This window comes from Polypterus senegalus, chromosome 6 (assembly GCF_016835505.1).
Source record: "Polypterus senegalus isolate Bchr_013 chromosome 6, ASM1683550v1, whole genome shotgun sequence".
In the NCBI taxonomy this organism is placed as follows: domain Eukaryota; kingdom Metazoa; phylum Chordata; class Cladistia; order Polypteriformes; family Polypteridae; genus Polypterus; species Polypterus senegalus.
In genome coordinates, this window is record NC_053159.1 from 80708 (window position 1) to 107239 (window position 26532).

General features: G+C 48.2%; 1 protein-coding gene across 1 annotated transcript in view; it reads left to right on the forward strand.

Moving 5' to 3' along the window:
• The window catches only part of col6a3 (collagen, type VI, alpha 3), a 95092-nt gene that overhangs the window by 19080 nt on the left and 49480 nt on the right, over positions 1-26532 (forward strand). Inside the window, exons 9-24 of the mRNA XM_039754918.1 lie at positions 3574-4179; positions 4262-4861; positions 5210-5809; positions 5947-6546; positions 6816-7406; positions 9491-10090; positions 10453-11049; positions 11243-11842; positions 12862-13449; positions 14840-15439; positions 15881-16468; positions 16955-17551; positions 21104-21662; positions 22641-22774; positions 22880-23464; positions 24945-25229. Coding sequence (XP_039610852.1) covers positions 3574-4179; positions 4262-4861; positions 5210-5809; positions 5947-6546; positions 6816-7406; positions 9491-10090; positions 10453-11049; positions 11243-11842; positions 12862-13449; positions 14840-15439; positions 15881-16468; positions 16955-17551; positions 21104-21662; positions 22641-22774; positions 22880-23464; positions 24945-25229 — 8730 coding nt within the window. The remainder of the gene's footprint in view (positions 1-3573; positions 4180-4261; positions 4862-5209; positions 5810-5946; positions 6547-6815; positions 7407-9490; positions 10091-10452; positions 11050-11242; positions 11843-12861; positions 13450-14839; positions 15440-15880; positions 16469-16954; positions 17552-21103; positions 21663-22640; positions 22775-22879; positions 23465-24944; positions 25230-26532) is intronic.

A 26532-nucleotide genomic window follows, 5' to 3' on the forward strand; every position in this document is an offset into this window, starting at 1 on the left:
CAACGGCTTCACGTTGGTACATTTATGAAACATGGAGGACTTTGCTTCATTCACAAGAACTTTCTGCTACACGTCCCTTAACAATTTAATCACTGCTTTTACTACAAGAACTGCCGTCCGTCTCTTGGCTAAGGAAGCAGCTAACGGGGGAATCCATGTCGGCAGCTGCCTTTTAGCTTTCCTTGCTCAGAAGGCAACAGCACATGGATTGTCAAGTACACCCCTTTGATCTTTTACAAACACAGATTATGTTCAGACACTCTTTTGTTAACAATACTAATAAACCATCTTCAGTATCACTACATTTAGAAATGGAAAAGTCGAAAAGCTTACACCATAAACTCCTTTCATAACATAAGACGTTCATACGTCCCGTAGCTCTGCGCCTTCCAATGTTAGTCATTTTCTACTAAATGTGAGTTTCTCCATCTCGTGCACCTGATTGAAATCATAATGTGTCCATTGATAGACGTCGTGCTTCATATCCCACGACAGCTGCGGCTTCTTCTTCATTTTGCCGCTGAGAGATGCTGCTCTCTAGGTTGACGTATCCTTGTGTATCGCGTGTGTGCAGAACGTGACAGACGCGGCCTGGATGTTGGCTCTTGGTGGTGGAAGAGCTTCTGCTGATATCTCGGATTCTGTCACAATAGCGTGAGGGGGGCCTGAAGTTTTTTGGGAGGAACTGCACAAGGAAGAAAAGGCTCTCAGCAAGACTGGCATGTGAGTGAACTGGTCAGCTTGTCCTACACTGTACGATCCCTAAATGTTGGTGAGAGCGATAAAGAGATTAATAAAGCTTAGTGTAGACTCTGAAAAGGGTTAGTGCATCACGAAGCCTATCAGGACGCTGAAGTGGGCTGCACTGGGGGCTTCTTCCAGGCCCAGAAGACAGTGGTTTAGGGCTGTCGGACGATGGCGAGAGCACTCTGGGAAGCAGTGAGTACTGGCCACAGGCTTCAGTGAAGGGAGGCAGGATATCCAGAGCACTGACCCAGAAGCCTCTGCTCTGGTTGTGTGTCCCCTTGGCCAGGCAGCCATGTATTTCACTTACTGCAGTACATGGTGATGCTTTCTGGTAACCTGCAGAAGCAAATGGGAGCAGGTGAGCTGATACTGGAATACAGGAGAGCCGAGGGCAGGACCAGAATGTTGTGGCATGACTTTGCAATGCTGGTAGAAAAGCGTTGAGGTGGAGACGGAGCGGGTAAGCAGCTCTCCGCACTTGACAGGTTCTGAAGAGAGAAAGCCAGGGCCAGCTAATCTGTATGGAAGAAGAAGAAGATGTGGCGTGAACTCACCATTCAGTGTTTTATTAAACCCTTTTGTCTAAACGAATCTTACATCTTCCTATACTTCACCACACCGGTACCACAATGGAATAAATTGGCTCGTTCACATTCTTCTAAGACTCAATCAAAAATCAAATCCTTTAAAAATTACACACATATAGTAAAAGGCAAAATCTTACTGGCAACAGATAAAAGGAAGACCGAAACCCGATTGTGAACCGAGTCCTGGGAAACGCCAGCTCCTGGCATCGGGCTGTGCCCACTTCCCTGGGCAGACCAACAAGACACGGTCAGGTGCCCATAACGGTTTGAAATTGCATTCAGCAAAGGCCTTAACCCCAAAAGCTCCATGGGCGCAGTAGAATGGCTGACCCCCAAAGGTCATGCGAAAAGGCAATTTGTTCTTGGAGATTAACAAAACAGATCAGATCAAAATCGAAAAAATGTCATGATAAACTTGATTCTTGAATAAACGTTCTTCGTAATGTAGAAGTGATATCACTTCTGCCATCTTTTTTCATGCTCACTGGCGTAAGAGTGCTGTGGTCCACTTTGAAATCACACATTCAGCGTCCCCAATATGGCTTCCATGCCCACTTAGTGCCTATGTGTATGTCTGTAGTCCATCCGTGCATTTCCTGAACCGGGCCAACGTAAGTTCAGACTTGGGAGGGCCAGACGTTACACGGGTGACATAGTGTTATTTGCAATAATGAATGAACTTTATGAATTGGTTTCACCTGAGAAGACTCTTGGCGTAAGAACTTAAGTTTAGGTTCTGCCATTGGCGCGAAGCTGCAGCAGTGCGTACAGAATTATGGATCTGAGCCCATAAGTTCCACAGGTGCCGTTTTCAGATAACCGCGGAGTACTGTAAGCCATGCTAGATCCAGCTCAGTGGATGGCACCTTTGACAGAGAACAATTAGCGCATGCCAGTGTGCCTTTACAATCCCCAAATAAGCTTCTGTTCCGAGACAGACCTTGTTGGAAGGAGAAGGCTCCTCCGTGCCATACTTGATAAGTCGAGGTACTTTGGTTTAAAACTCGGCCCAGGGGAGACTGACTGTCCTTAAAGTGCTGATACGCTTCCACTTTGCTGCTTTGTGCTCTCCTGAGAGAAATCTTGTCCAGGAATTTGGCAAAGTGACTTTTGTTGTCATTTGGTGGCACACGGCGCTATGCTGCTTGGCGACAGGCATTTCTAAAACTGTGCTGCAAGTTCATTTTACTGGTTTTTTTATGGAGGATGTGGAGGGCTAAATTGGTGCTTTGTATTTTCAGAACTCATGGCAGCTGCATTCAGTAAGGCCGGGGTGGGGAGATCTCAAACATTTTGTTCCATCTCTGTGTGCAATCAATTGCCAAGCTTGTAATTTATTATACACATATAGAGAATATGTTTAATGTTTGCACGGCTTAATGGCAGTGTTTTAGAAAATGTGTTTCAAGTTTATGTTGACAGCTTCTTAATGCGGCCTGTGCTTTATAACGTCGGGGTCCCTCAGGAGTACAGGACGCAGCGGTGAGGTCCACGCAGGCAGACCATTTTCCAGGAGACGTTCTTTAATTGTCTGCAGCTGTAGGAGAAGGTAGAAACCTTCAGAGGCTTAGGGCCTGTAAATTACTCTCCGTCACTCGCTCCCCACGCTGAAGCCCCAAGACAGTAAGCAGGACAGACATGCCAGATAGCAGCTGCCGTCTGCCCGAGGCCTGACTCACGTAGCACATGATGGGCGCCGAACAGCCGCTAGGAACACCTGGCACACACCAACTCGCAGTGCATGCTGGGGGTCAGCTTGTCATAGCTTCTTCTAGAATGACCCACTTCACACCCCCAGATTATTTGGGAAGATCTGTGTGGTTGGGGCAGAGTGTTATCAAACGCGTATTCTTCCCTTCACAGTTTTAACAACACGAACGTACTTATCAATATTCTCTTTCTTGAACGTTTGAGAGAAACTTTCCTTACTTTATTGTACAGCTTGATTTGGAGTCAACCTTTACTCTTGTTTCATGTCCGTACAAGCTTCATGATGAGGAGCGTGTGGCATCAGCACTCACTGTGTTCTGTTGCTGTGCCCATCGGTTCCACAGCCTGGATTTGGACACGGTGCCCGAATACTCAGAGATGCTTGTTGCATTCTCTTGCACTAACGTATTGGCCGTCTCTTCATAAGAGCACAACGTTTTGTTGGTCGGTCAGAATTGATTGATTTTGAATGTTGTTTTGCTCCTACTTCTTTATTATTAACATGTATTTTCGATGTATGCCATAGCAGAAAGCATCTCTGGGACAAAGGATGTTGTGTTTCTGATTGATGGCTCCGACGACACTGCAGATGGTTTCCCAGCAATACTTGATTTCCTTCAGCGAGTAGTTGAGAGCCTTGATGTGGACAGAGATAAAGATCACGTAGCTTTGGTTCAATATAGTAACGAGCCATCGCCTCATTTCTACCTGAATGCACTTTCCACCAAAGACGAGGTGCTTGGCAGTATAAGGAGCCTCCGGCACAAAGGGGGCAGACCCCTTAACACTGGAGCAGCTCTGCAGTTCGTGAAGGACAACGTCTTCACTCGTTCTGCTGGGAGCAGGTACGGTGATGGGGTTCCTCAGGTTTTAATTTTACTGTCTGGTGAAAGGTCGAGAGATGACATCAGAGGGGCGGTGAATGCACTGAAGCAGTCTGGAGTTCTGATGTTTTCTGTTGGAGTCAATAATGCCGACCTCCCAGAGCTGCAGACAATCTCACACAAGCCCACTTATGTCTTCGCCGCCTATGCCTTTAAGGATCTTCGAGATGTCCATGTGCAGCTTCTGCCAGCAGTACGCCAGGCGATTGAAGAGAAATATGGGATCTCGCATTTGCCACCGTGGGTCAAAGGTAAGAATTAGCCGCAGAGGAGAATCTCTCGATTGTGAGCCTTTGTGAAAGTCTAAATTAACTTGAATTTCATGTTTCGTAGCTGAAGTAGAAACCGCCAAGAGGGACATTGTGTTTCTGATTGATGGCTCAGATGACAGTAGAATGGGATTCCTGGCAATGGCTCAGTTTATGTATAATTTGGTGGAAGACTTAAATGTGGAGGGCGCCAAAGACCACATAGCTGTGGTTCAGTATAGCAATGAGCCCGAAGTCGATTTCTATCTGAATGCCCACACAGCTAAGGATGACGTCCTACGTGCCATACAAGGCCTTAGGCATAAGGGAGGCAGGCCCCTCAACACTGGCGCAGCCTTGGACTTTGTGCAGGACAAGGTTTTCACCTCTTCTGCTGGCAGCAGACATCTTCATGGTGTGGCACAGGTCTTGATCCTGCTGCTGGCTGGGAGGTCGGCAGATGATGTCAGCTCCTCGGCAAGTTCTGTTAAATATCGTGGAGTGGTACCTTTAGCCATTGGTGTGAAAAATGCAGAAATTGGTGAATTACAAGCCATTTCATTCGATCCATCCTACGCATTATTCATTCCTAATTTTGGTGACCTCTCCACGATTAAGGAACAGATATTGTCCTCAATGGCTCAAGTGACTGGTCTAACCAGACCAGAGTCACCAACTGTCTTAGGTACGTATGGTGGTATGACAAGTGACATAGAAGTAAGGGCAGGCGGTGAGGAATTGTGAGGAACTGCTGCTCTGTCTTGTCTTGTCTTGTCTTTTCTTCTCTTTTTTGAAGAGTTTCACTTTCTGAGCCTGCACGGTTCATTTCAGAAGGAAGCACTTCAATGGTACCTGAAGTGGGGAGGCAATGTGGAATGCAGGGCATGTTAAAGTCTGCCTGTCCATTGAGTGCCCAGTGCTGTAGGTGACGCCCGAAAGGCAGCAGTTTGGTTCAAGTTGAGGCCTGGGCAGGTATTGGCGTGACTTCATTTCTATCCAGTCTTACTGTCATTTGTTTACTTGCATCCCATAGTTGAACAAGAAGTGACAAAACGAGATGTTGTGTTTCTGCTTGATGACTCTGATGATTCGAGGGATGAATTTCCTCAGATCCAGCAATTTGTTGAATCATTTGTAGAGAATCTGAACGTGGGAAGCAGCAAAGACCGCGTGGCGGTGGTGCAGTACAGCAACGAGCCCACTAGCACATTTGACCTAAATTCATATTCTACCAAAGAAGAGATTGTTGGCGCCATACGTGGCATGCTACACAAGGGCGGCAGAGAGCGTAACACCGGCGTAGCGCTGCACTTTGTTAAGGACTTTGTCTTTACTCCTGCTGCGGGGAGTCGAAACACACAAGGAGTTCCGCAGATGTTACTCCTGCTGACTGGCGGCCGATCCGACGATGACCTTGGCGACTCAGCAGCTGCTTTAAAGCGACTTGGGGTGGTGCCGTTTGGCATTGGGACAAGAAATGCAGATAATCTTGAGCTGCAAACAGTCTCCTATGATCCCCGCTACGTTCTGTCTGTCAATGACTTTGGTGAGCTGCCAAATATTCAACAGCAGCTTCTCTCCTTTGTGAATAGGATCACCAGGCAGAGACCACCGATATTGACGACGCCTGGAGGTAAGAGAACGTGGCACTCGACTCGGATGTGTTTCTTGTTCTGTTCTTAGTGTTGTCACTTTAGAAGCTTGACATTCAGAGTCCCTCCGTGATTAACAGCATTTCCTTTCTGTTTCCCCTCTGATTTTACGTTGAAGTCGAAACAGACGCCGGCAGGAGGGACATTGTGTTTCTGCTTGATGGTTCTGAAAACACTAGAAATTCATTCCCTGCCATCCAGGAATTTGTTAAAACCGTGGCAGAAAAATTTGACGTTGGGACAAAGAAAGCTCAGATCTCTGTTGTACAGTACAGCGATGACCCCGAGGCGATGTTTTATCTAAATTCTCATCCGACCCAGGAAAGTGTCCTTCGTGCAATAGCTAGTCTGCAGCACAAAGGCGGCCGAGCTTTAAATACTGGCAAAGCCCTGCAGTTTGTGAAGGAGAATGTCTTTATTACGTCCGCTGGCAGCAGACATCTCGAGAGCGTCCCCCAGGTTTTAGTTGTCATAGCTGGTGGCAGGTCAACTGATGACATTCAGGATCCGATAAGAGCTCTGAAACAGTCCGGGGTTGTGCCCTTTGGCATTGGCACTGTCAACACTGACACGCTGGAGTTGCAGTCTTTGTCTTACACCCCAAGCTTTGCCTTTTCTGTGGCTGAATTTGTGGATCTTCCAAAAATCGGGCAGCAGTTGTCCTCACTGATTGCAAGAGTTAATGTCCAAAGGGAGTTAGAAACACCAGCTGCCAAAGGTAAGAAAAAGAAAGGTGTCTGCGATTTGCCTCTGTCTTTCATGATGTGATCTCTCTGTGTCTTTGCATAGGTGCCCGGACCATTTAGAGTGTTTAGACGTGAAAGGTAATTCTGCACTAAAAGCTGTCACTTTCAGAAGTCACAAGCCCGGGGAGGGTTCTCCTCTCTTCTAGTCATGGTGGCCTTTAGTTTCATGTGCTGTTGCTCTGAGGAGAAGTCACTTGGGTGAGGTTCTCTCATTAATGCACTTGTCTAATGTGTACCCCAGCAGAGGTCGACTCCGTCAAAAGGGATGTCGTGTTTCTTCTCGATGGCTCTGACGACGCTAGCAATACATTTGCAGCAGTTCGGGACTTTGTTTTAAGTGTCGTACAAAGCCTCGATGTGGCTGAAAACCGAGACCGAGTGGCTGTTGTCCAGTACAGCAATACTGCAGCCACGGACTTCCACTTAAACTCCTACTCGACAAAGGAGAGCGTGCTAAAGGCAGTGAGGAATCTGAAAGCCAAAGGCGGGACGCCCCACTACACCGGAGCGGCGCTGCAGTATGTGAAGGACAATCTCTTCACTCCTTCGGCGGGCAGCAGACATCTAGACGGGGTCCCACAGATTCTGGTTGTGCTCGCCAGTGAAAGGTCGAGAGACGCCATTAGAGGCCCTGCCGCTGCCCTGAAAAGACAGGGAGTTGTGACCTTTGGCATCGGGACCCGCGATGCTAATATTCTCGAGATGCAGACTCTCTCCACCGAGCCCAGTAACGCTTTCACTGTCTCTGACTTTGGGGACCTGCCCAACATTCAGCAGCAGCTTCTGATTAAAGTCGCCAGACAAACGGCGCCGGACTCCTCGGCGGTCCCAGGTAAGACTGGACAGGCTGCATGTCTCTTTGACAATTCTGGAGGACATGATGCATGTTTATGGTTGCGCCAGCTCTCTTTTGCTTACCGTAAGCCTCGTGGATTGGCGTCCTGCCTTAGGGTTGGATTGAAGTGGACAAATGGAGGAGTCCCTTTGACTTGGTCCTGTGTGGCAAAGGCTGCAGGTGAACTGACACAAGACGCTTTGCACTGTCACTGAGTTTTACACATTGGTCACAATTTGTCGTTTCATAGCTGCCACCTTTGGCCATTTTCTTTTATGTTTTGTCATTGAGAACAAAGCACAATGACGTGATATTCCTTTGATCCACTGTACGCTTTATGATCCATTTGAACACTTGATAAGGTAATGCTTTAATTGTAGTAAGTGGGCACAAGCAAAGTCGTGGCCCAGACGTGACCAGGCACTTCATGTACTGTGTGTCCTCTTGAATGGGCTGCCACGTACTGTAGCTCTAGAGTGTGAAATGGAGTGCATATGCGGGATGTTTCACTGAACGCGCCGGCAACATGTAGTTGAGAGTGTTGTGACTAAGGAGCAGGCCGAGGCAAACCAAAGAGGACGGCCGGGCACCCCCATTTAATCAGAAATGCTAAGAATGGCTTGGATCAGCCTGGCAATATTTTTAGTAATTGTTCCGTCAGCGGGAGCTCTGCCCATGTTGATGACTTGGGTCCAAATGAATGCCATCTTCCGGGGTCCATCCATTTTTAGGCTGTCTGTGGCAGAAGAGGCAAGGCCAGGTCTGGGCACTGTGGGTGGAGCTAGGCATCCTCCTTGGGCATCGTCTTAGAAAGAGAAGATAGAGTTAGCGCCAGCATCCCCTCAGGAAGGTGGTCCCCAGGTGCCCGTGTGTGACAGTGTGGGCTCCGCTCCTCCACAGGTACACACGAGTGGCACAAACCTCATTTATTCTTAATGAGCGGATCTTAGGGTGGCTGAGTCTCAGTTACTCAGAATTCTATCTGCCAATGTGCAGATGGAGAAGATCTTGATGGCCTAGAAGGAGACCATTGATCTTAACTGTGAGAAACAGCGTAGCCAACGTACAAAGAGCCACTTCATTTGACTTTGCAACCTTCAGCTGGCATTAAGTGACTCCACTGTACATAAAAGATATCACTGAACATTTTCTTTTCTTCTCCTGACGTCAGTTCCAGTTAGCTGACAGCAGCACAGCAAAGCAGACTACTAGATAACAACACGTTTGTCTTTGCACGGCTCCTTTTATGGTGCCATACTTGTAAGTGAACATAAGGAACAGAAGTGATTATCCACAGAGGACAGGGTGGCAGTGCAATGCTGACATATCAAATGTGCCCACATGCCCAAGAGCGCTAGGAATGGCACAGCAGGGCAGCCCGCATGGCACGCATTCCCTACCATTCTGGAGTCGCCTCAGTCGGTGAAGATTATATGGAATGGCTGTTTCTCACACCTAACGGCCTTTCCTTAGTTACTGGCTGATGACAGGTGTGCCTCCATGATAGGCCTCTCGGGCCACCTTCACCACCGCGTCCGTTCAGACAGTGGCATTCGCAGCGGACCTCCTGAGGCACTTTAGAGGCAGCTTAGCATCGGCCCCCAGGCATCACTCTCGCTCCACGTCTTCCTCGGTGGCAGTGAGCTGCTCCTTACAGGGACGCATTGTGCCCCTCCAGATGCCTTTGGCACGGAAGGTTCTCGGTAGTAGGGCTGGACGATGAGAAGGTACGCTGTCTGTGACCTTAACAAGTCCAAAGGTACAGCTCAGCCTGTACAAATAAAGAGGCGGCATTACAGAAATTGTACTTTAGCAACTGGCAAAGCCTATGAAGAAAAAAAAATGTTTGCCAGGAATTGGTGGCCTTTCAAATCCTGACACAGAGATCCCTTCTAAGCAGACACCTCACATCTCAGTGCCCTCTCTCTCCGTGGCCTTCTGTGTAGCATATCATGCCTTTTATGCCAGCACAGGACCACCAGAGCGGTGCCACAGGCCTTCCTTCTTCTCCGTTTCCCTCACCGATTGTGTCTTCCTAATGCTCATTCATTCCTCCCTCTCTGTTTTGCTGTGCTTCGTAGTGGCATCAGAAGGAGCCAAAAGAGACATTGTGTTTTTAATGGATGGATCTGAGGAGAACAAAAGCGCATTCCCTGCACTGCGTGAATTTGTGACAAAGATGGTGGAGAATCTGCTTGTGGCGGGAGACGAGGACCGTGTAGCGGTGGTTCAGTTCAGTGACGTAGCCGAGCCGGCTTTCTACCTTAACACTTACTTAAGAAAGGAGGAGATCCTAAACTTTGTGCAAGGCCTCCGGCCCAGAGGAGGCAGTCCCCGCAATACTGGCGCAGCTCTGCACTTTGTAAAGGACAATGTCTTTGTGCCATCTGCCGGGAGTCGGCTCCGTGAAGCCGTACCCCAGATTCTCATTTTGTTGACGTCTGGAAGGTCGGAAGATGACATCCGAGCTTCAGCAAATGCACTGAAGCAAATGGGAGTGGTGCCTTTGACAGTGGGAGACAGCAATGCGGACACCCTTGAACTGCAGATGGTTGCCTTCGAACCTTCGCATGCTTTCTCGCTTCCTGATTTCGACGATCTTCCAAGAATCCAGCAGCAGCTCTTGACTTTTGTAAGAGGAGTTGTGGGGCAGGGACGACCAGAAGTGCCGACGGTCTTGGGTAAACACGCTTTCTTCTACTATGCATTTACATTGACGTGGGCTCCTCCTAGTGAGAGTTCTCGGGGGGTCTCCTCTGGTCACGTGATACTCCTTGTTTTGTCAGGGGAGAGTCCCTTCGGAGCCTCTCATGACAGTGCACATACCACAGATGGCAGGAGTACCACGTCGCCCTCTTCCACTAAAACACACGGGAGGCAGCACCTCGTACTGTACGTGTGATCCTCTGTCCCCCGGCAGACGGTGTCCCAGCATGCATCACTGGTCACAGGTCACAGGTCACGGGTGCTGTGCTGTTGCTCCTGAGCTGCGTGTCCCGCTCTATCCATGTCTGCTAATGTCCTCTTTTGTTATGCTTCACAGTTGACAGAGAGGGTGCCAAACGAGACATCGTCTTTCTGCTTGATGCCTCTGATGACACCGCCGATGGATTCCCCTCATTGCGTGAATTTCTAGTGAAAATTGTGGAACATCTTGACATGGATGGCAATAGAGATCGAGTAGCTGTGATTCAGTATAGCAATGAACCAGTAACCAGCTTCTATCTTAACACATTCTTAACGAAGCCGGATGTCCTCGATGCCTTGAGAGCCCTAAGACACCTTGGGGGCCCACTTCGCAATGCTGGTAGAGCTCTAGACTTTGTAAAGAAAAACATCTTTGTACCTTCAGCTGGCAGCAGACACCTTGATGGAGTCCCACAGGTTTTAATTTATGTGTCTGGCGGAAGATCCCGTGACGATGTCAGAGCAGCGGTGACTGCTCTGAAGCAGCAGGGAGTCGTGCCATTTAGTGTCGGAACAAGCGAGGCGGATACGCTCGAGCTGCAGACGGTCTCCTATGATCCTAGCTTTGCCCTGTCGGTGCCAGGCTTTGATCGACTGGATTCTGTTGAGCAGCAGTTATTGTCCAGACTGAAAAGAGTGGACAGGCTGAGAACCCCCGAGCCCCCCGTCTTAGGTAAGAACTGCGTTCACCGGCCCTGACTGTGCCTCTTTACCTCTTGGTTTTTAAAGTCGCCCTTTGCTTTGCAGCTCTTCATGCCCACATGGCCCGCCTAGCTGCCTGATTTGCATTGTGCGCCAGGTGTTTTGCATGTATTTGCTGTGTGCTTAACCCGTTTGCTTATTTCTTATTTTGTTGTATTTCGTAGTCGAAAGAGAAGGTGCCGAAAGAGATGTTGTTTTTCTGGTTGATGGCTCTGACGAAACTAGAAATGGATTTCCTGCAGTTCAAGAATTTCTCATAAGGCTGGTCGAGAAACTCGATGTGCAACCAAACAAAGACCGAGTATCGGTGGTGCAGTACAGTAACGATGCAGACGTTCAGTTCTATCTCAGCACATATTTCACAAAGGAAGATGTCCTTAATGCCATAAGGCAGCTGAGACATAAAGGAGGCAAAGCGCTCAACATGGGAGCGGCGCTGCACTTTGTTAAGGACAACGTCTTCATTCCGTCCGCCGGTAGCAGACTCCATGCCGGCGTACCTCAGGTTCTAACCGTGCTCTCTGCAGGACGGTCCACGGACGACATTAGAGGGCCTGTGAGCTCCCTAAAAAAACTGGGAGTGGTGCTTTTTGGAATTGGGATTCAAAAAGCCGATACGCTGGAGCTGCAGATAATCTCCCACGATCCTAGCTTTGCAATGTCTGTCCCGGAGTTTAGCGACCTTGTCGGTATCCAGCAGCAATTCTTGTCCACTATGACAAACATTCCAGGAGAGAAAAAAAACGATTTGCAAGGACACTTGGGTAAGAAGGATGGGTCTTTGATGTGTGAGTGACTGCCTGCTCTCGACCGACCGGATGGGTTTTAGGGTCTGCTGTTCATGTGCTTGTGGTGCAAATCTGTGACCAAAACTCAGAGAGGCAGCAGGGAGAAGAGCGTCACAGTCATAGATTTAATGGTCTCTGCCACCTGTTGGCTTACTTGCATTAGAGAGTACATGACCGCTGTCAACAGCGCTGGCAGTTAGCATCGGCGCAGTGCGGCCCTGCCAGCAGAGAGTCGTCACGTTCTCTTTTCTGTGACGTTCTTCTGACTCTCTACGCAGACTGCGTTCTTAGGTCATTTGCTGTTTAGCTGACAACATCATCAACTTGAGGCGGTTCGCCAAGGGTATCGCTGCATGGATGAGACGAGCCTCAGGCCAACGCTTTGTGATCACAAGTCAAGTAGAGACACTCGACACACGGGATAACCGCTTGTAATTACACTTTAGAGTCAGCCGTAAAGTAAAGTGAAGCCGTAACCAGCAAGGAACCAAAGGTCGAGTGGCCAGAAGTGGAGCTGGAAGGTCGCAGTCAGAGACAGACAGAGAGAGAGGGAGAGAGGGAGAGACAGAAAGGGTGGCACATTTAACACTCGGCAGGCTTAAGGTCGGCGGTTTGCGTGTTCTGGACGCTTCCCTTCAGTACAGAAGGGCTGATCGTTGGAAATTATTTAACTGTTGAGCTGTTTGCCCGAAATGGTGGAAAAATGTAATTCATTCATTCAGACGTGTAATGGCGGCTGTGATGTTTGTAGGCGTGTCTGTCACGTGGGCACCCCCAGTAGGTGTGATGGTACAACCTTAGGCTGCTTTCAAGACTTTCTTTCTTTCTTTCTTTCTTTCTTTCTTTCTTTCTTTCCTTCACCACTATTACAGTAACGTCGTATGCCGTCTCCGGTGTTTTACTATGTAATATTGGAATGACATTGCTTTGTGGTTGTGGTTCATCTTGCTTATGCCAACTCTTGTTGCTTTTATTTTCTGCCATGGTTACCATAGAAGATGGAAACACAGATGTGGTGTTTCTGCTTGATGGCTCAGATGATAATAAAAACGGATTCAAAGCCATGTGCGAGTTTATAATAAAAGTGGTGGAGAACTTTGATGTGCAGACAAAGAGAGATCAGGTTGCGGTGGTCCAGTACAGCGATGAAGTTGCAGTTCATTTCTTCCTCAACACGTTCTCCACAAATGGCGAGGTCATCAGTGCGATAAGAAGCATGCAGCCTAGGGGTGGTGGCCCCCTCAGCACTGGGAAGGCGCTGCAGTTTGTCAAGGACAAGGTGCTGGTTAGTTCTGCGGGCAGCAGGCGGGCTGCTGGGATTCCCCAGTTTCTAATTCTGCTGACTAGTGGGAAGTCAAGAGATGACGTTAGACGTGAAGCACTGGCTTTGAAACGCCTTGGGATTCTGAGTTTTGGTGTTGGAGCCCAAAATGCTGATACTCTTGAATTGCAGACCATCTCACACGATCCAAGTTTTGCTTTGTCAGTATCTGACGTTGACGACCTTTCATTAGTTCTGCAACCATTGTCATTCTTTATGAGGCTTTCCATGCAGAAGCGACCAGAAACGCCGACATTTGCTGGTAAGAGCACATTAAATGTTACGCTTGTCGGGCTGCGTGGAATCGGTCAACAGATATTTCTGCTTCTTCACTTGTTACTCTGCTTGTCCATCCTCGATGGGCCTCCATTCTGATTCCTCGTATTTGATTACTGAACTTTACTCCTTTCATGCTCATTTATTTATAAAATGGTATGTGAACAGAAGTGAAAGCGCATTGTGGGGCCGTGCAATGCAGCAGAAGCTTCCCTTGACTCTGGATTGAGGTGCACGTCGTGTGCATTTTGCATGGATTTTGTTGTCCCTTATTTCTGTGTGCCCCACGTTATTAGATGGTCCGGTGCTGCCTCGTGTCATTCAGGTGAGCTAAATGACATGAAATGGCCTGGCAATGCCATGAAAAGAACTCCGAGTTGTAGATTAGAAGTGACCGTAGTAAACTGCCCTCAACTTAATGGTCTGGGCACATTCCAAAATCCGAAGGTAGGGAAGCAGTCGCATGACAGTCAGCCATGAAAGCTGTGTGTGTTAGGAAAAAATGATCGCTAAGCCTTTCCCAAGAAAAAATAAAGTGAAAATGGCGGTTGTGTCTTTGAGGCCCACACGTGCCAATTCAGAAGTGAGCCACCCTTCACAAACACAAAGGTTGGTCAGCGTTAAGCCGCTGACGCCTCGGCAGCAGAGAGGCCATCTTAAGGCTTGCCTACTGCAAACCTCAGCCCCTTCAGTGGTCGCCATTTCAGGTACCTGGCACTTTTGTATGTTTAAGTGTCGTTGAACATTAGATTATGAAGAATAATTCACAATACCCGCTTCATGGAAGTCTTTGTAGCCGATTTGCCATTTGCTGAGTGTCCTGGTGCCCACGTAGCTTTTCTCCGGGCATGCCATGTGTTATTGCTGTTATTACTGGCTGCTCCGTGTGGATTATGTTGCAGTAAGACAGGGTGCCAGGCTGTTGACCGGTGCCCTATCCAGGGTGGGTTCTTGCATCGTGTGCCAGAAGGACTGCAGACCCTGTGTTAGGCTAAGCACGTAATTCTGGGTCGTTTGTGGTGTCAGACGCCAGTGCTGGGAACGTGACATTTTAAACTTCCCATCTGAGGTTGGCATGGGGCACCGTTTAAGAAATAAACAAGTGGCTTTTGTCATCGTTTAAGTCGCTACTCATGAATAGAAATTGGGAGGTAGTGAGACGAGCTGTGCACCGGTCCAAGGTGCTTGTATCGAGCCCCCCGTCGGCAGCTCAGTATAAATGTGCCCGTAGGGCCCAGGGCTTTGTGGGTCTGTAGTCAGAAATGGCCTCAACACGTACAGCAAGTGCGCAGGCTCTCCAGTCTGTCCATTGGATCTGCTCGCGTGGGGAGCTCTGTCTTGGCTCAACTTGAACTCCATCTTCTCTGTTTTCCTAGTTGAATTTCAAGGATTTCAAAAGGATGTGGTGTTTGTGTTGGATGGTTCTGATGACACTAGAAATGGATTCCCTGCAATGCGCGACTTTATTCAGGGAGTCGTGGAGACCCTGGACGTGCAGGAAGACAAAGACCGGGTGGCGGTGGTGCAATACAGCAATGACCCGGAGGCCAACCTCTTCTTCAACTCGCATTCCACAAAGGAAGACGTCCTGAATGCGGTGAGGGGCCTCAGGCACAAAGGCGGCCGGCCTCTGAACACTGGCGCGGCTCTTCAGTTTGTGAGAGACGCCATCTTGAGCAGCGCTGCGGGCAGCAGACACGGCAGTGGTGTCCCTCAGATCTTAATTCTCTTAAGTGCGGGCACATCTGGAGATGACATCACAGGACCCGGCAGCGCACTCCGAGAAATGGGTGTCGTGTCGTTCGCTGTTGGAATAAGAAATGCAGACGACAGAGAACTGCAGGCACTTTCTTATGGGCCCGACTTTGCTTTCACCACATCTGAGTTCTCAGAGCTGCCCAACGTCCAGCAGCAGATTGTATCTTCATTGAGAGGAATTGCTGAGGAAAGCACAGAGGCGCCACTAGTCAGTTTGGGTACGTAGAATATGTCTGCCAGTAGGAGAGGCGGCAGTTACGCCAAGTAGCTTACGAGTGGGGGGGGGTTGGGGCACAAATTAGAAATATAATAAAAATGAAGTACGAAGGCAGAAGTACGGACAGCCCTGATTCCTGCTGCTGGGCTCAAATAGCTGTTGAGTTATGAAATCGTGTGCGGTGGGGCACATCAGAAAGTATGGAGTGCTGATGTTCTACAGTTAGCAGGAATGGCGGTCACAGCAGGTCGTGAAGCCACGCAGTCGAGGTGTCCAATGGCATCCCCGTCTTCCTGAAGCCCGTCTACCCGTAGCCTCGTCAAAACGGCACCAGGAGCCTGGTAACGTCACGCCAGTAGGGGGTAAAGGAGATCCCAGTTTAGCTCACATGATATGAACGCCCCCTTTCTGCTCTAAACTGTATTTCTCATGTTGTTCTCAGCTGCTCCCATGGATGTGGTCTTTCTGCTTGACGGTTCTGATGATATTAAAAACACATTCCCTGTAATGCGCGATTTTGTTCAGCGCATAGTGGAGATGCTGGAGGTGCAGGAAGACAAAGACCGGGTGGCAGTGGTGCAATACAGCAACGAGCAAGATGCCAGCCTCTTCCTCAACACGTACTTCACTAAGGAAGATGTGCTGAGTGCAGTGCGGGCCATCAGGCACAAAGGCGGCAGGCCTCTGAACACTGGCGCGGCTCTTCAGTTTGTGAGAGACGCCATCTTGAGCAGCGCTGCGGGCGGCAGACACGGCAGTGGTGTCCCTCAGATCTTAGTTCTCTTAAGTGCGGGCACATCTGGAGATGATGTTAGAGCGCCAAGCAGTGCCCTTAAAAGAAGTGGTGTGGTCATATTTGCCATAGGAACCAAAAACACCGACAGTGAAGAACTTCAGATGCTTTCCCACAATGCCACTTTTGCGCTCTCTTTAACTAATTTCTCTGATCTGCCAAATGTCCAGGAGCAGTTAGTAAGGTCAATGAAGGCCATTTCTAGAAGGAGGGCCTCACAGTCACCGCTCATTCCAGGTAAGTGAGTCTCGTACGAAATGGCCGACGACCCATCGTCTCAAGTGCGCAGAGTCTGAAGCTGTAGGGCGTTGGGTACATCGAGCGCATTGCGTGGCTGTTGTCACCTCCATATGTAACTTCAGCTTATACCGTAATACAGACAAGCTTAGGCATCAAATCCTTGGCTGTGTGTCCCAAGGATGGTAATGTGAGGGTACGTGACGGGGTTGCTTTCTCTCTTGCGCTTAATGTGTCCAGGGTGGGCTCCAATTCAATCTACCCACTACCCCACAGATGGATCCAAAAACGGATTGGCCTTTACTTCGTGAATGGCACACACCACATCTTGTCAATACGAACAACTCTGCAAACAAAGGTTACTGTTCTGAGCCGTTCTCTAGTTCTGCGTTTGGGAATGGCGTTAGAGATTTAATGCGCCGCGGCTGTCCTTTGTAGTCGGCGTCTTCTCTTTATCCTGAATTTTGTCTCTTGTATGATTTCTAGTGGGTGTGGATGGCACTCAAAGAGATGTGGTCTTTCTGCTCGATGGTTCCAGTGACACTAGAAACGCATTCCCCGCAATGCGTGACTTTGTTCGAAGGATAGTGGAGACTCTGGATGTGCAGGAAAACCAGGATCGTGTAGCAGTGGTGCAATACAGCAATGACCAGGATGCCAGGCTATTCTTAAATACGCATTTCAGTAAGGAAGATGTGCTCAATGCCATCCGAGGCCTCAGGCACAAAGGAGGCAGGCCTCTAAACACGGGCGCGGCGCTGCGCTTTGTCAAGGACAGCGTCTTCAGCAGCTCTGCCGGCAGCAGGCCTGCTGACGTCCCGAAGATCCTAATTGTGTTAAGTGGGGGACCGTCTGCAGATGATGTTCAGCGCCCTTCTGCTGCTCTCAAACAAAAGGGAGTTTTGTCATTTAGCATCGGAGCCAGAAGTGCAGATGACCCGGAGCTCCAAGCACTTTCTTACCACCCTGACTATGCTCTCCGTGTGCCTGACTTGTCCGACCTTCCGAGCATCCAGCAAGCGCTGGTATCCACTTTAAGGACGCTTTCCAAGAAGAGGCAGCTGAGACCGCCAACCGTCACGGGTAGGTTATCGGTGTGGGGACGCGGCCGAGTGCTCGGCGTGACTAAAACAAGTTCCTTTCTTATTTACAGTATTTGTATTGTTTGGGTTGAAAAACGATAAAGAAAAGGTGAGAAAGGTCTACAATATTATGGGATTAGCGACAAAGCCTAGTGTTGTGAAGCTGAAGCCATTTCCAGGTTTGTCTCTCGAGACCTGCAAAGCCTGCATTGCTGACCACAACATTGGCATTTAGCTTCTCCGCCCGCCGCCCGGCTGCTTTTAAGGTCATTTCAATTCAATTTATTCCCATCCTCTCTCATTGTCACTCCTCCATCTCAGGGCTCGGGCTGCAGTTTCATGCTCAGTGAGTCATCTTTACCTGGGACTGATCTTCTTCTTCTACTTCTTCTTCTACTTCTTCTGAGTTTCAGATTAACATTTAGGAGAAAGGTTTACGTTTTTGCCATAAGTTGAAACGCTTGACTCTCTTTTTTATCTTCCATATTAATTTAGCACTTTACTGTGGATGTTGTGTCTTAATATAACAACAAAAATCGAGAAGTGGAGAAGACATGGGGGCAAGTGGCCACCATACCTGGAAGTGTGGCACTTCATACTGAGGTGTGCCAAAGTAACGCATGCTGCACTTGATGAGTGCCAATTCAAATCTAGAAAACACAGTTTTTGGATGGACGCTAAAACACAGAAACTGGCAAATACAGTAACAGCTTGCTTAACTCGGGTGGGAGTTCAATTGAAGCCAAAAGCCCGCAGCCACTGGGGCCCTCAGAAGTAAACCCGAGAGCTGCTGCTCTGGCTAGGTGTGGCAATGCCAGTGTGGCACACCGAGGTGAACACCGGCCTTGCTCCTCTCACTTGCTTGTTTCAAACACCAGCTTGTGGAAGTGCAGGGCATGCCACGTTAAGATTTTAGGGCAGTCAGTTGAACCAAACCGGCCTCCATCTGAAATGAGAGTTTGCTGTGGTGTCACCTCGGCCCGGTCAGTGTGACAGGCTGCTTCTGGCAGGACATTACTGCGGTGCCAGTGTCCTGGGGCTTCAGATTCTGTCCAGCCCAGCGGGTGAACTCCCAGAAGCTGAATTCACCACTAGCGTCTTTATAGTTGGCGTGAAAGGTGTGCAGATAGATTGTGTGTTTACGTGGGATGGGCCTGGTGCCACTCAAATCCCATTTCTTGTCAATGGTGACTTTGTTCTAAAAGGAGTCCAGATACTTGGGTGTGTGTCCAAGGGTAAGAGCTGAAGGCCACAGGCCTTTTGAAAGGTGACGTCTTCGTGGACAGGAGAGGTGGCGTCCTTAACATCTGAATGAATGCCATTAATTGTTGGCTAATCCAGAGCTGATGTGACAGGACCGTTAATGGAACGGCCAGTTCAGACGGCGGAGGGCTTACCAAGCTGTCTTTATGCCACATGTGCTGGACTGCGCCACCCTGTAAATCAGCCCCGTCTGAGTCTACGTGGGCTCATTGGTCCTCTTTGAGTGAGTGGCGACTGTGCCCGGCACCAGACTGGCGTCCTGTCCGCTTTTGGGACCTGCCTTGTGGATGATTCTGCTCTGCAGTGGAAGGAATGGTTTTTAAAATGGCTGGATCTCCTGGTCACTTTGCTTTGCCTCACACCCTTACCAGTCAACCGGAGCACAGGTGCCAGGCCAGGACAGAATCAATGCCAGGCATGTTTCTGTTGACCCTGATTTGGGTAATGGATTTAGAACTTGTCTTTTAAAGCAGGTCCAGAGACTGGAAATGGAAGAACGTTGAATTCTTCACTCCATGGGTAATTTATTGAAGCCTTGGTGTCTACGTAGCAGCTGGGGAGGGCAGGAGCTCTCAGGGTGGGCTTAATGCCCCAAAACTAAGAGCTCAGTGGCACCCCACATGCAAGCCTGGAATGTTAAAAAGGAAGCAGCGAAGCTGACCCTCTGACGGAGGGAGTGAGGCCATGCAAAGCCCCCCACACTGGTACAGGAGAAGACAAGAAGCCCCATCCCCCCCCGATGTGGGTGTTGTCTCATTGAAGCGCACTGACTGCACAGCGAGGAGGTGGTGTAACCAGACTGGCAGTGCCCACAAGGCCTTATGCTGATGGCTTTCATTTTTTTTTCTTTCCTTGCCCACCCAGGGTCCTGCTCACACTTTTCAAAATGCGCTTCTCATGTTTAGCGCCTTGTCACTAAGGTTTGGTGATTGTCGCAGTCCAGAAGTGCATTGTTACTTTCGCTTGTTATCGCGTCGCCATTTTGTTTTGGTGTGCGTCACCCTTTTGCGTATCAAATGCCAGGACGCAACTTCCCAGATGCTGGGGGCGTGGCTTTGTATGACACGCCGTATTACATCGTTCATTTCACTCCCTGTGATTGGATAAACGCCTCCCCGTCGCCCCTTCTGTCATTTCCTGGTTGTTTTCCTCCCGTGTTCAGGGACTTCACTGCTTTTCAGTTCCCCAGGTCTGAGTCAGCCGTGTTTGTGGACGTGTTGACATTTCATGCCAGGGTTTCAAACGTGTGCAGTGAACTGAAAGAACGGCTCCTTCTGCACTTGAACCAGTGATTTCTTTTCTACTTCGTAGTTTCCATGCACATTGTTTTCTCTTTATACTGTTGTATAAATTCAGTACTTTATTCATTCATCTCTCTCTCCATTTTCAGACCTGCTTTCTGATATTCAATCACATTTCCAGTGCGCAGCTTAGAAAAGGCAAAGTAGTTTTGTGTCTGCTGAAGTTTAATGCTTGTGGGATACAAAATGGCTCAGGAGCCTCCATCTTTGTGTTGTATGCCTGTTGGTGTGATGCAGTTGAGATCATCTGCCTGAAAGAGGGAATTGGGAGCCCTGCTTTAATATTTGCTCCTCTCATGACCAGTAATGAGTGAAGTCAGTACAGTTTTAGAGTTGCAAAGACCATAGGAGACAGAAAACTGCTAAAATGGGACAGGAGGGTGGTAGGGGCAGGATGGAGACTCAACAGTGTAGGCTTTAGGAGGAAGAGAAGAAAACCAAAAGCTCCAGAAGAACAGGAAATACCTGAAGGCCCAAGACTCAGACTAGACCGTCACGGAAAAGATTGGCTTAAGGAGCCTTCCAGGGCAGTCAAGGAGGGCGCGTCACTAGAGACGCCAAGAGCAGCAACTCCTAATCATCAGGTTCAAATGAGCACAGCCGCATGGCTAGGCTTACGGGTAGACTCTGCTCTGGATCTGTGTTGGCATGAAGTGACAGAAATTGACCAAGATGTCATTAGGGATGTGTGCCGCAATCTCCCTTAGTTGGCATGCTGCAGATTCGTAAATGAATTTTACTCATTAAAGGCACAACAACAACAAGTGTAGCATTTCATTCAATTGAAACTTTCTATTGAACATTCATTTAGCAAACACAACTTTTCTAACACATGCCATGTCCAACATCTCTGTGGATCTGCTGCTTGCTGTTTGATCCAAAACTAATCTGTCAATGTGAACTGTCACTTTCATTGTAGCAGTGCTAAAATATTGGTTCTTTTATTTGTAACTCTGCTAAACTGTATTTAATCTGTCCCCTGCTTAAAGGTGTCCAGCGAGATATTGTGTTTTTACTTGACGGTTCTGATGATAATCGAAATGGATTTCCAGCAGTCCGTGATTTTGTCCAAAGAGTCGTTCAAAACATGGAAGTGGGTGAAAACAATGACCAGGTGGCTGTGGTGCAATTCAGCAATGACCCGGCCGCTAATTTCTATCTAAACACTCACTCGACCAAAGATGACGTTGTGAATGCCATACGAAGTCTGAGACACAAAGGTGGCAGACCCCTCAACACGGGGAAGGCGCTTGAATTTGTCAAGGACAATGTCTTCAATCCTTCAGCAGGCAGCAGGCGTCTCCGGGGCGTCCCACAGTTTTTGATCCTGCTGACCGCAGGGAAATCGAGGGATAACGTCCAGAGTGGGGCCTCAGCCTTGAAGGGCCTTGGAGTCGTGCCTTTGGCCATTGGCACCAGGAACACAGACGCCGAGAGCTGCAGAGTATCTCATTGTCCCCTGCGTATGTCATTTCTGTGTCGGACTTCGCCGACCTTCCAAATGTTCAGCAGCAGTTGGAGTCTGTCACGTTACAGATTCCTGAAGTGGTGACAGCAGAAACGCCAACGGTCACAGGTAAGGCATGAGATTTTATTGTTCTTTATGTAAAGACGTAGGCATTGCCATCCTGAGATCATTAAATATCCTCCTCTTAATTGGGAATACCTTAATAACTTGTAATTTTAATCTTGGGATGTCCTACCAGTGACTGTCTCTGTTTTACAACGTATGGTTGTCCCACATGTTTCACAAGTGCTTGAGGTCAGAAGCTGTCGAGAAACCCAACAGGTTACCAAATAACACTCTGCCGTTATAGCAAGTGGGCCGCTGTAGGATATGATGGAATAATATCTCAGAGTATTAGTGCAGGTTGTAACGATTTGGAAATTTTCTGATAGGATATTGATAACTTTGTAGACGCTTTAACGTGAAACCGTTTGATTGGGTCTTCTCTAGACCCTAATGCATGCCTGTAGATCATTTCGAGTTAATATCGTTGATTTCAAATCTCGTTGTGTGCAATCAGACTGAACAAGAATGGTTTTGGATTTTTGTTTGTGGGAAACTCTTTCCCAAAATGTTACAAGATATCCAATTTATATGCTAGGGCAATGCAGGGTCTTCCACACACAAGAAAAGAATAGGACTAAGAAAGGTGAAGGTGCTTGGAGTCCCATGTAGGACATCGATGAGGACTTCTGGGTCGGAGATCTCAGAGAGCTGTTCATGTGCTTCGCTACCTCCGATTACGCCAAATGTACAGAGGTGTCGAATGTGATCCAGATGTCACCATCTGGTCTACAGACAGTCCTTCGTTATTGAGAAGGTCCCTATGTGAGCAGCTGTTCTATTAGGAGGACTCGCTGCTCTCCTTCCCAGCTGGGAACTTCTGGATTGTGGAGTCCACAGGCAGACAGACCCCCTCTACTTTATCCCCACTGGGCTTTGGTGATCGTTACTTTCATTCCCAGCAGTTCGACCAATTGGTCGCATGAACATTTTGAAACAGGGATTTCAATCTCAAGGCGCTGCCATCTTCCAAATGTTCAAAGTGTGAGGAAGCCTAATCAGATACGGTACCCACTTGTGAGGTATTACGCTTGGCTTGTCAGCGAGCTCTCCTTCGACATCAGGGAGTGTGAACTTGTAAGTGTGAAATGTGTGGATGCGTAATACCGTTAGATACTTTATAGGAAGGTGCAAGTGTCTCCCGACTGGAGTCGCTCATCTCTCTGACATGTTTCAATCTGTCCCCTGCTTAAAGGTGTCCAGCGAGATATTGTGTTTTTACTTGACGGTTCTGATGATAATCGAAATGGATTTCCAGCAGTCCGTGATTTTGTCCAAAGAGTCGTTCAAAACATGGAAGTGGGTGAAAACAATGACCAGGTGGCTGTGGTGCAATTCAGCAATGACCCGGCCGCTAATTTCTATCTAAACACTCACTCGACCAAAGATGACGTTGTGAATGCCATACGAAGTCTGAGACACAAAGGTGGCAGACCCCTAAACACGGGGAAGGCGCTTGAATTTGTCAAGGACAATGTCTTCAATCCTTCAGCAGGCAGCAGGCGTCTCCGGGGCGTCCCACAGTTTTTGATCCTGCTGACCGCAGGGAAATCGAGGGATAACGTCCAGAGTGGGGCCTCAGCCTTGAAGGGCCTTGGAGTCGTGCCTTTGGCCATTGGCACCAGGAACACAGACGCCGAGAGCTGCAGAGTATCTCATTGTCCCCTGCGTATGTCATTTCTGTGTCGGACTCACGACCTTCCAAATGTTCAGCAGCAGTTGGAGTCTGTCACGTTACAGATTCCTGAAGTGGTGACAGCAGAAACGCCAACGGTCACAGGTAAGGCATGAGATTTTATTGTTCTTTATGTAAAGACGTAGGCATTGCCATCCTGAGATCATTAAATATCCTCCTCTTAATTGGGAATACCTTAATAACTTGTAATTTTAACCTTGGGATGTCCTACCAGTGACTGTCTCTGTTTTACAACGTATGGTTGTCCCACATGTTTCACAAGTGCTTGAGGCCAGAAGCTGTCGAGAAACCCAACAGGTTACCAAATAACACTCTGCCGTTATAGCAAGTGGGCCGCTGTATGATACGATGGAATAATCTCTCAGAGTATTAGTGCAGGTTGTAACGATTTGGAAATTTTCTGATAGGATATTGATAACTTTGTAGACGCTTTAACGTGAAACCGTTTGATTGGGTCTTCTCTAGACCCTAATGCATGCCTGTAGATCATTTCGAGTTAATATCGTTGATTTCAAATCTAATTGTGTGCAATCAGACTGAACAAGAATGGTTTTGGATTTTTGTTTGTGGGAAGCTCTTTCCCAAAATGTTACAAGATATCCAATTTATATGCTAGGGCAATGCAGGGTCTTCCACACACAAGAAAAGAATAGGACTAAGAAAGGTGAAGGTGCTTGGAGTCCCATGTAGGACATCGATGAGGACTTCTGGGTCGGAGATCTCAGAGAGCTGTTCATGTGCTTCGCTACCTCCGACGCCAAATGTACAGAGGTGTCGAATGTGCTCCAGATGTCACCATCTGGGCTACAGACAGTCCTTCGTTATTGAGAAGGTCCCTATGTGAGCAGCTGTTCTATTAGGAGGACTCGCTGCTCTCCTTCCCAGCTGGGAACTTCTGGATTGTGGAGTCCACAGGCAGACAGACCCCCTCTACTTTATCCCCACTGGGCTTTGGTGATCGTTACTTTCATTCCCAGCAGTTCGACCAATTGGTCGCATGAACATTTTGAAACAGGGATTTCAATCTCAAGGCGCTGCCATCTTCCAAATGTTCAAAGTGTGAGGAAGCCTAATCAGATACGGTACCCTCTTGTGAGGTATTACGCTTGGCTTGTCAGCGAGCTCTCTTTCGACATCAGGGAGTGTGAACTTGTAAGTGTGAAATGTGTGGATGCGTAATACCGTTAGATACTTTATAGGAAGTTCCAAGTGTCTCCCGACTGGAGTCGCTCATCTCTCTGACATGTTTCAATCTGTCCCCTGCTTAAAGGTGTCCAGCGAGATATTGTGTTTTTACTTGACGGTTCTGATGATAATCGAAATGGATTTCCAGCAGTCCGTGATTTTGTCCAAAGAGTCGTTCAAAACATGGAAGTGGGTGAAAACAATGACCAGGTGGCTGTGGTGCAATTCAGCAATGACCCGGCCGCTAATTTCTATCTAAACACTCACTCGACCAAAGATGACGCTGTGAATGCCATACAAGTCTGAGACACAAAGGTGGCAGACCCTCAACACGGGAAGGCGCTTGAATTTGTCAAGGACAATGTCTTCAATCCTTCAGCAGGCAGCAGGCGCTCCGGGCGTCCACAGTTTTTGATCCTGCTGACCGCAGGGAAATCGAGGGATAACGTCCAGAGTGGGGCCTCAGCCTTGAAGGGCCTTGGAGTCGTGCCTTTGGCCATTGGCACCAGGAACACAGACGCCGAGAGCTGCAGAGTATCTCATTGTCCCCTGTATGTCATTTCTGTGTCGGACTTCGCCGACCTTCCAAATGTTCAGCAGCAGTTGGAGTCTGTCACGTTACAGATTCCTGAAGTGGTGACAGCAGAAACGCCAACGGTCACAGGTAAGGCATGAGATTTTATTGTTCTTTATGTAAAGACGTAGGCATTGCCATCCTGAGATCATTAAATATCCTCCTCTTAATTGGGAATACCTTAATAACTTGTAATTTTAATCTTGGGATGTCCTACCAGTGACTGTCTCTGTTTTACAACGTATGGTTGTCCCACATGTTTCACAAGTGCTTGAGGTCAGAAGCTGTCGAGAAACCCAACAGGTTACCAAATAACACTCTGCCGTTATAGCAAGTGGGCGCTGTAGGATACGATGGAATAATATCTCAGAGTATTAGTGCAGGTTGTAACGATTTGGAAATTTTCTGATAGGATATTGATAACTTTGTAGACGCTTTAACGTGAAACCGTTTGATTGGGTCTTCTCTAGACCCTAATGCATGCCTGTAGATCATTTCGAGTTAATATCGTTGATTTCAAATCTCGTTGTGTGCAATCAGACTGAACAAGAATGGTTTTGGATTTTTGTTTGTGGGAAACTCTTTCCCAAAATGTTACAAGATATCCAATTTATATGCTAGGGCAATGCAGGGTCTTCCACACACAAGAAAAGAATAGGACTAAGAAAGGTGAAGGTGCTTGGAGTCCCATGTAGGACATCGATGAGGACTTCTGGGTTGGAGATCTCAGAGAACTGTTCATGTGCTTCGCTACCTCCGACTACGCCAAATGTACAGAGGTGTCGAATGTGCTCCAGATGTCACCATCTGGGCTACAGACAGTCCTTCGTTATTGAGAAGGTCCCTATGTGAGCAGCTGTTCTATTAGGAGGACTCGCTGCTCTCCTTCCCAGCTGAGAACTTCTGGATTGTGGAGTCCACAGGCAGACAGACCCCCTCTACTTTATCCCCACTGGGCTTTGGTGATCGTTACTTTCATTCCCAGCAGTTCGACCAATTGGTCGCATGAACATTTTGAAACAGGGATTTCAATCTCAAGGCGCTGCCATCTTCCAAATGTTCAAAGTGTGAGGAAGCCTAATCAGATACGGTACCCACTTGTGAGGTATTTCACTTGGCTTGTCAGCGAGCTCTCTTTCGACATCAGGGAGTGTGAACTTGTAAGTGTGAAATGTGTGGATGCGTAATACCGTTAGATACTTTATAGGAAGGTGCAAGTGTCTCCCGACTGGAGTCGCTCATCTCTCTGACATGTTTCAATCTGTCCCCTGCTTAAAGGTGTCCAGCGAGATATTGTGTTTTTACTTGACGGTTCTGATGATAATCGAAATGGATTTCCAGCAGTCCGTGATTTTGTCCAAAGAGTCGTTCAAAACATGGAAGTGGGTGAAAA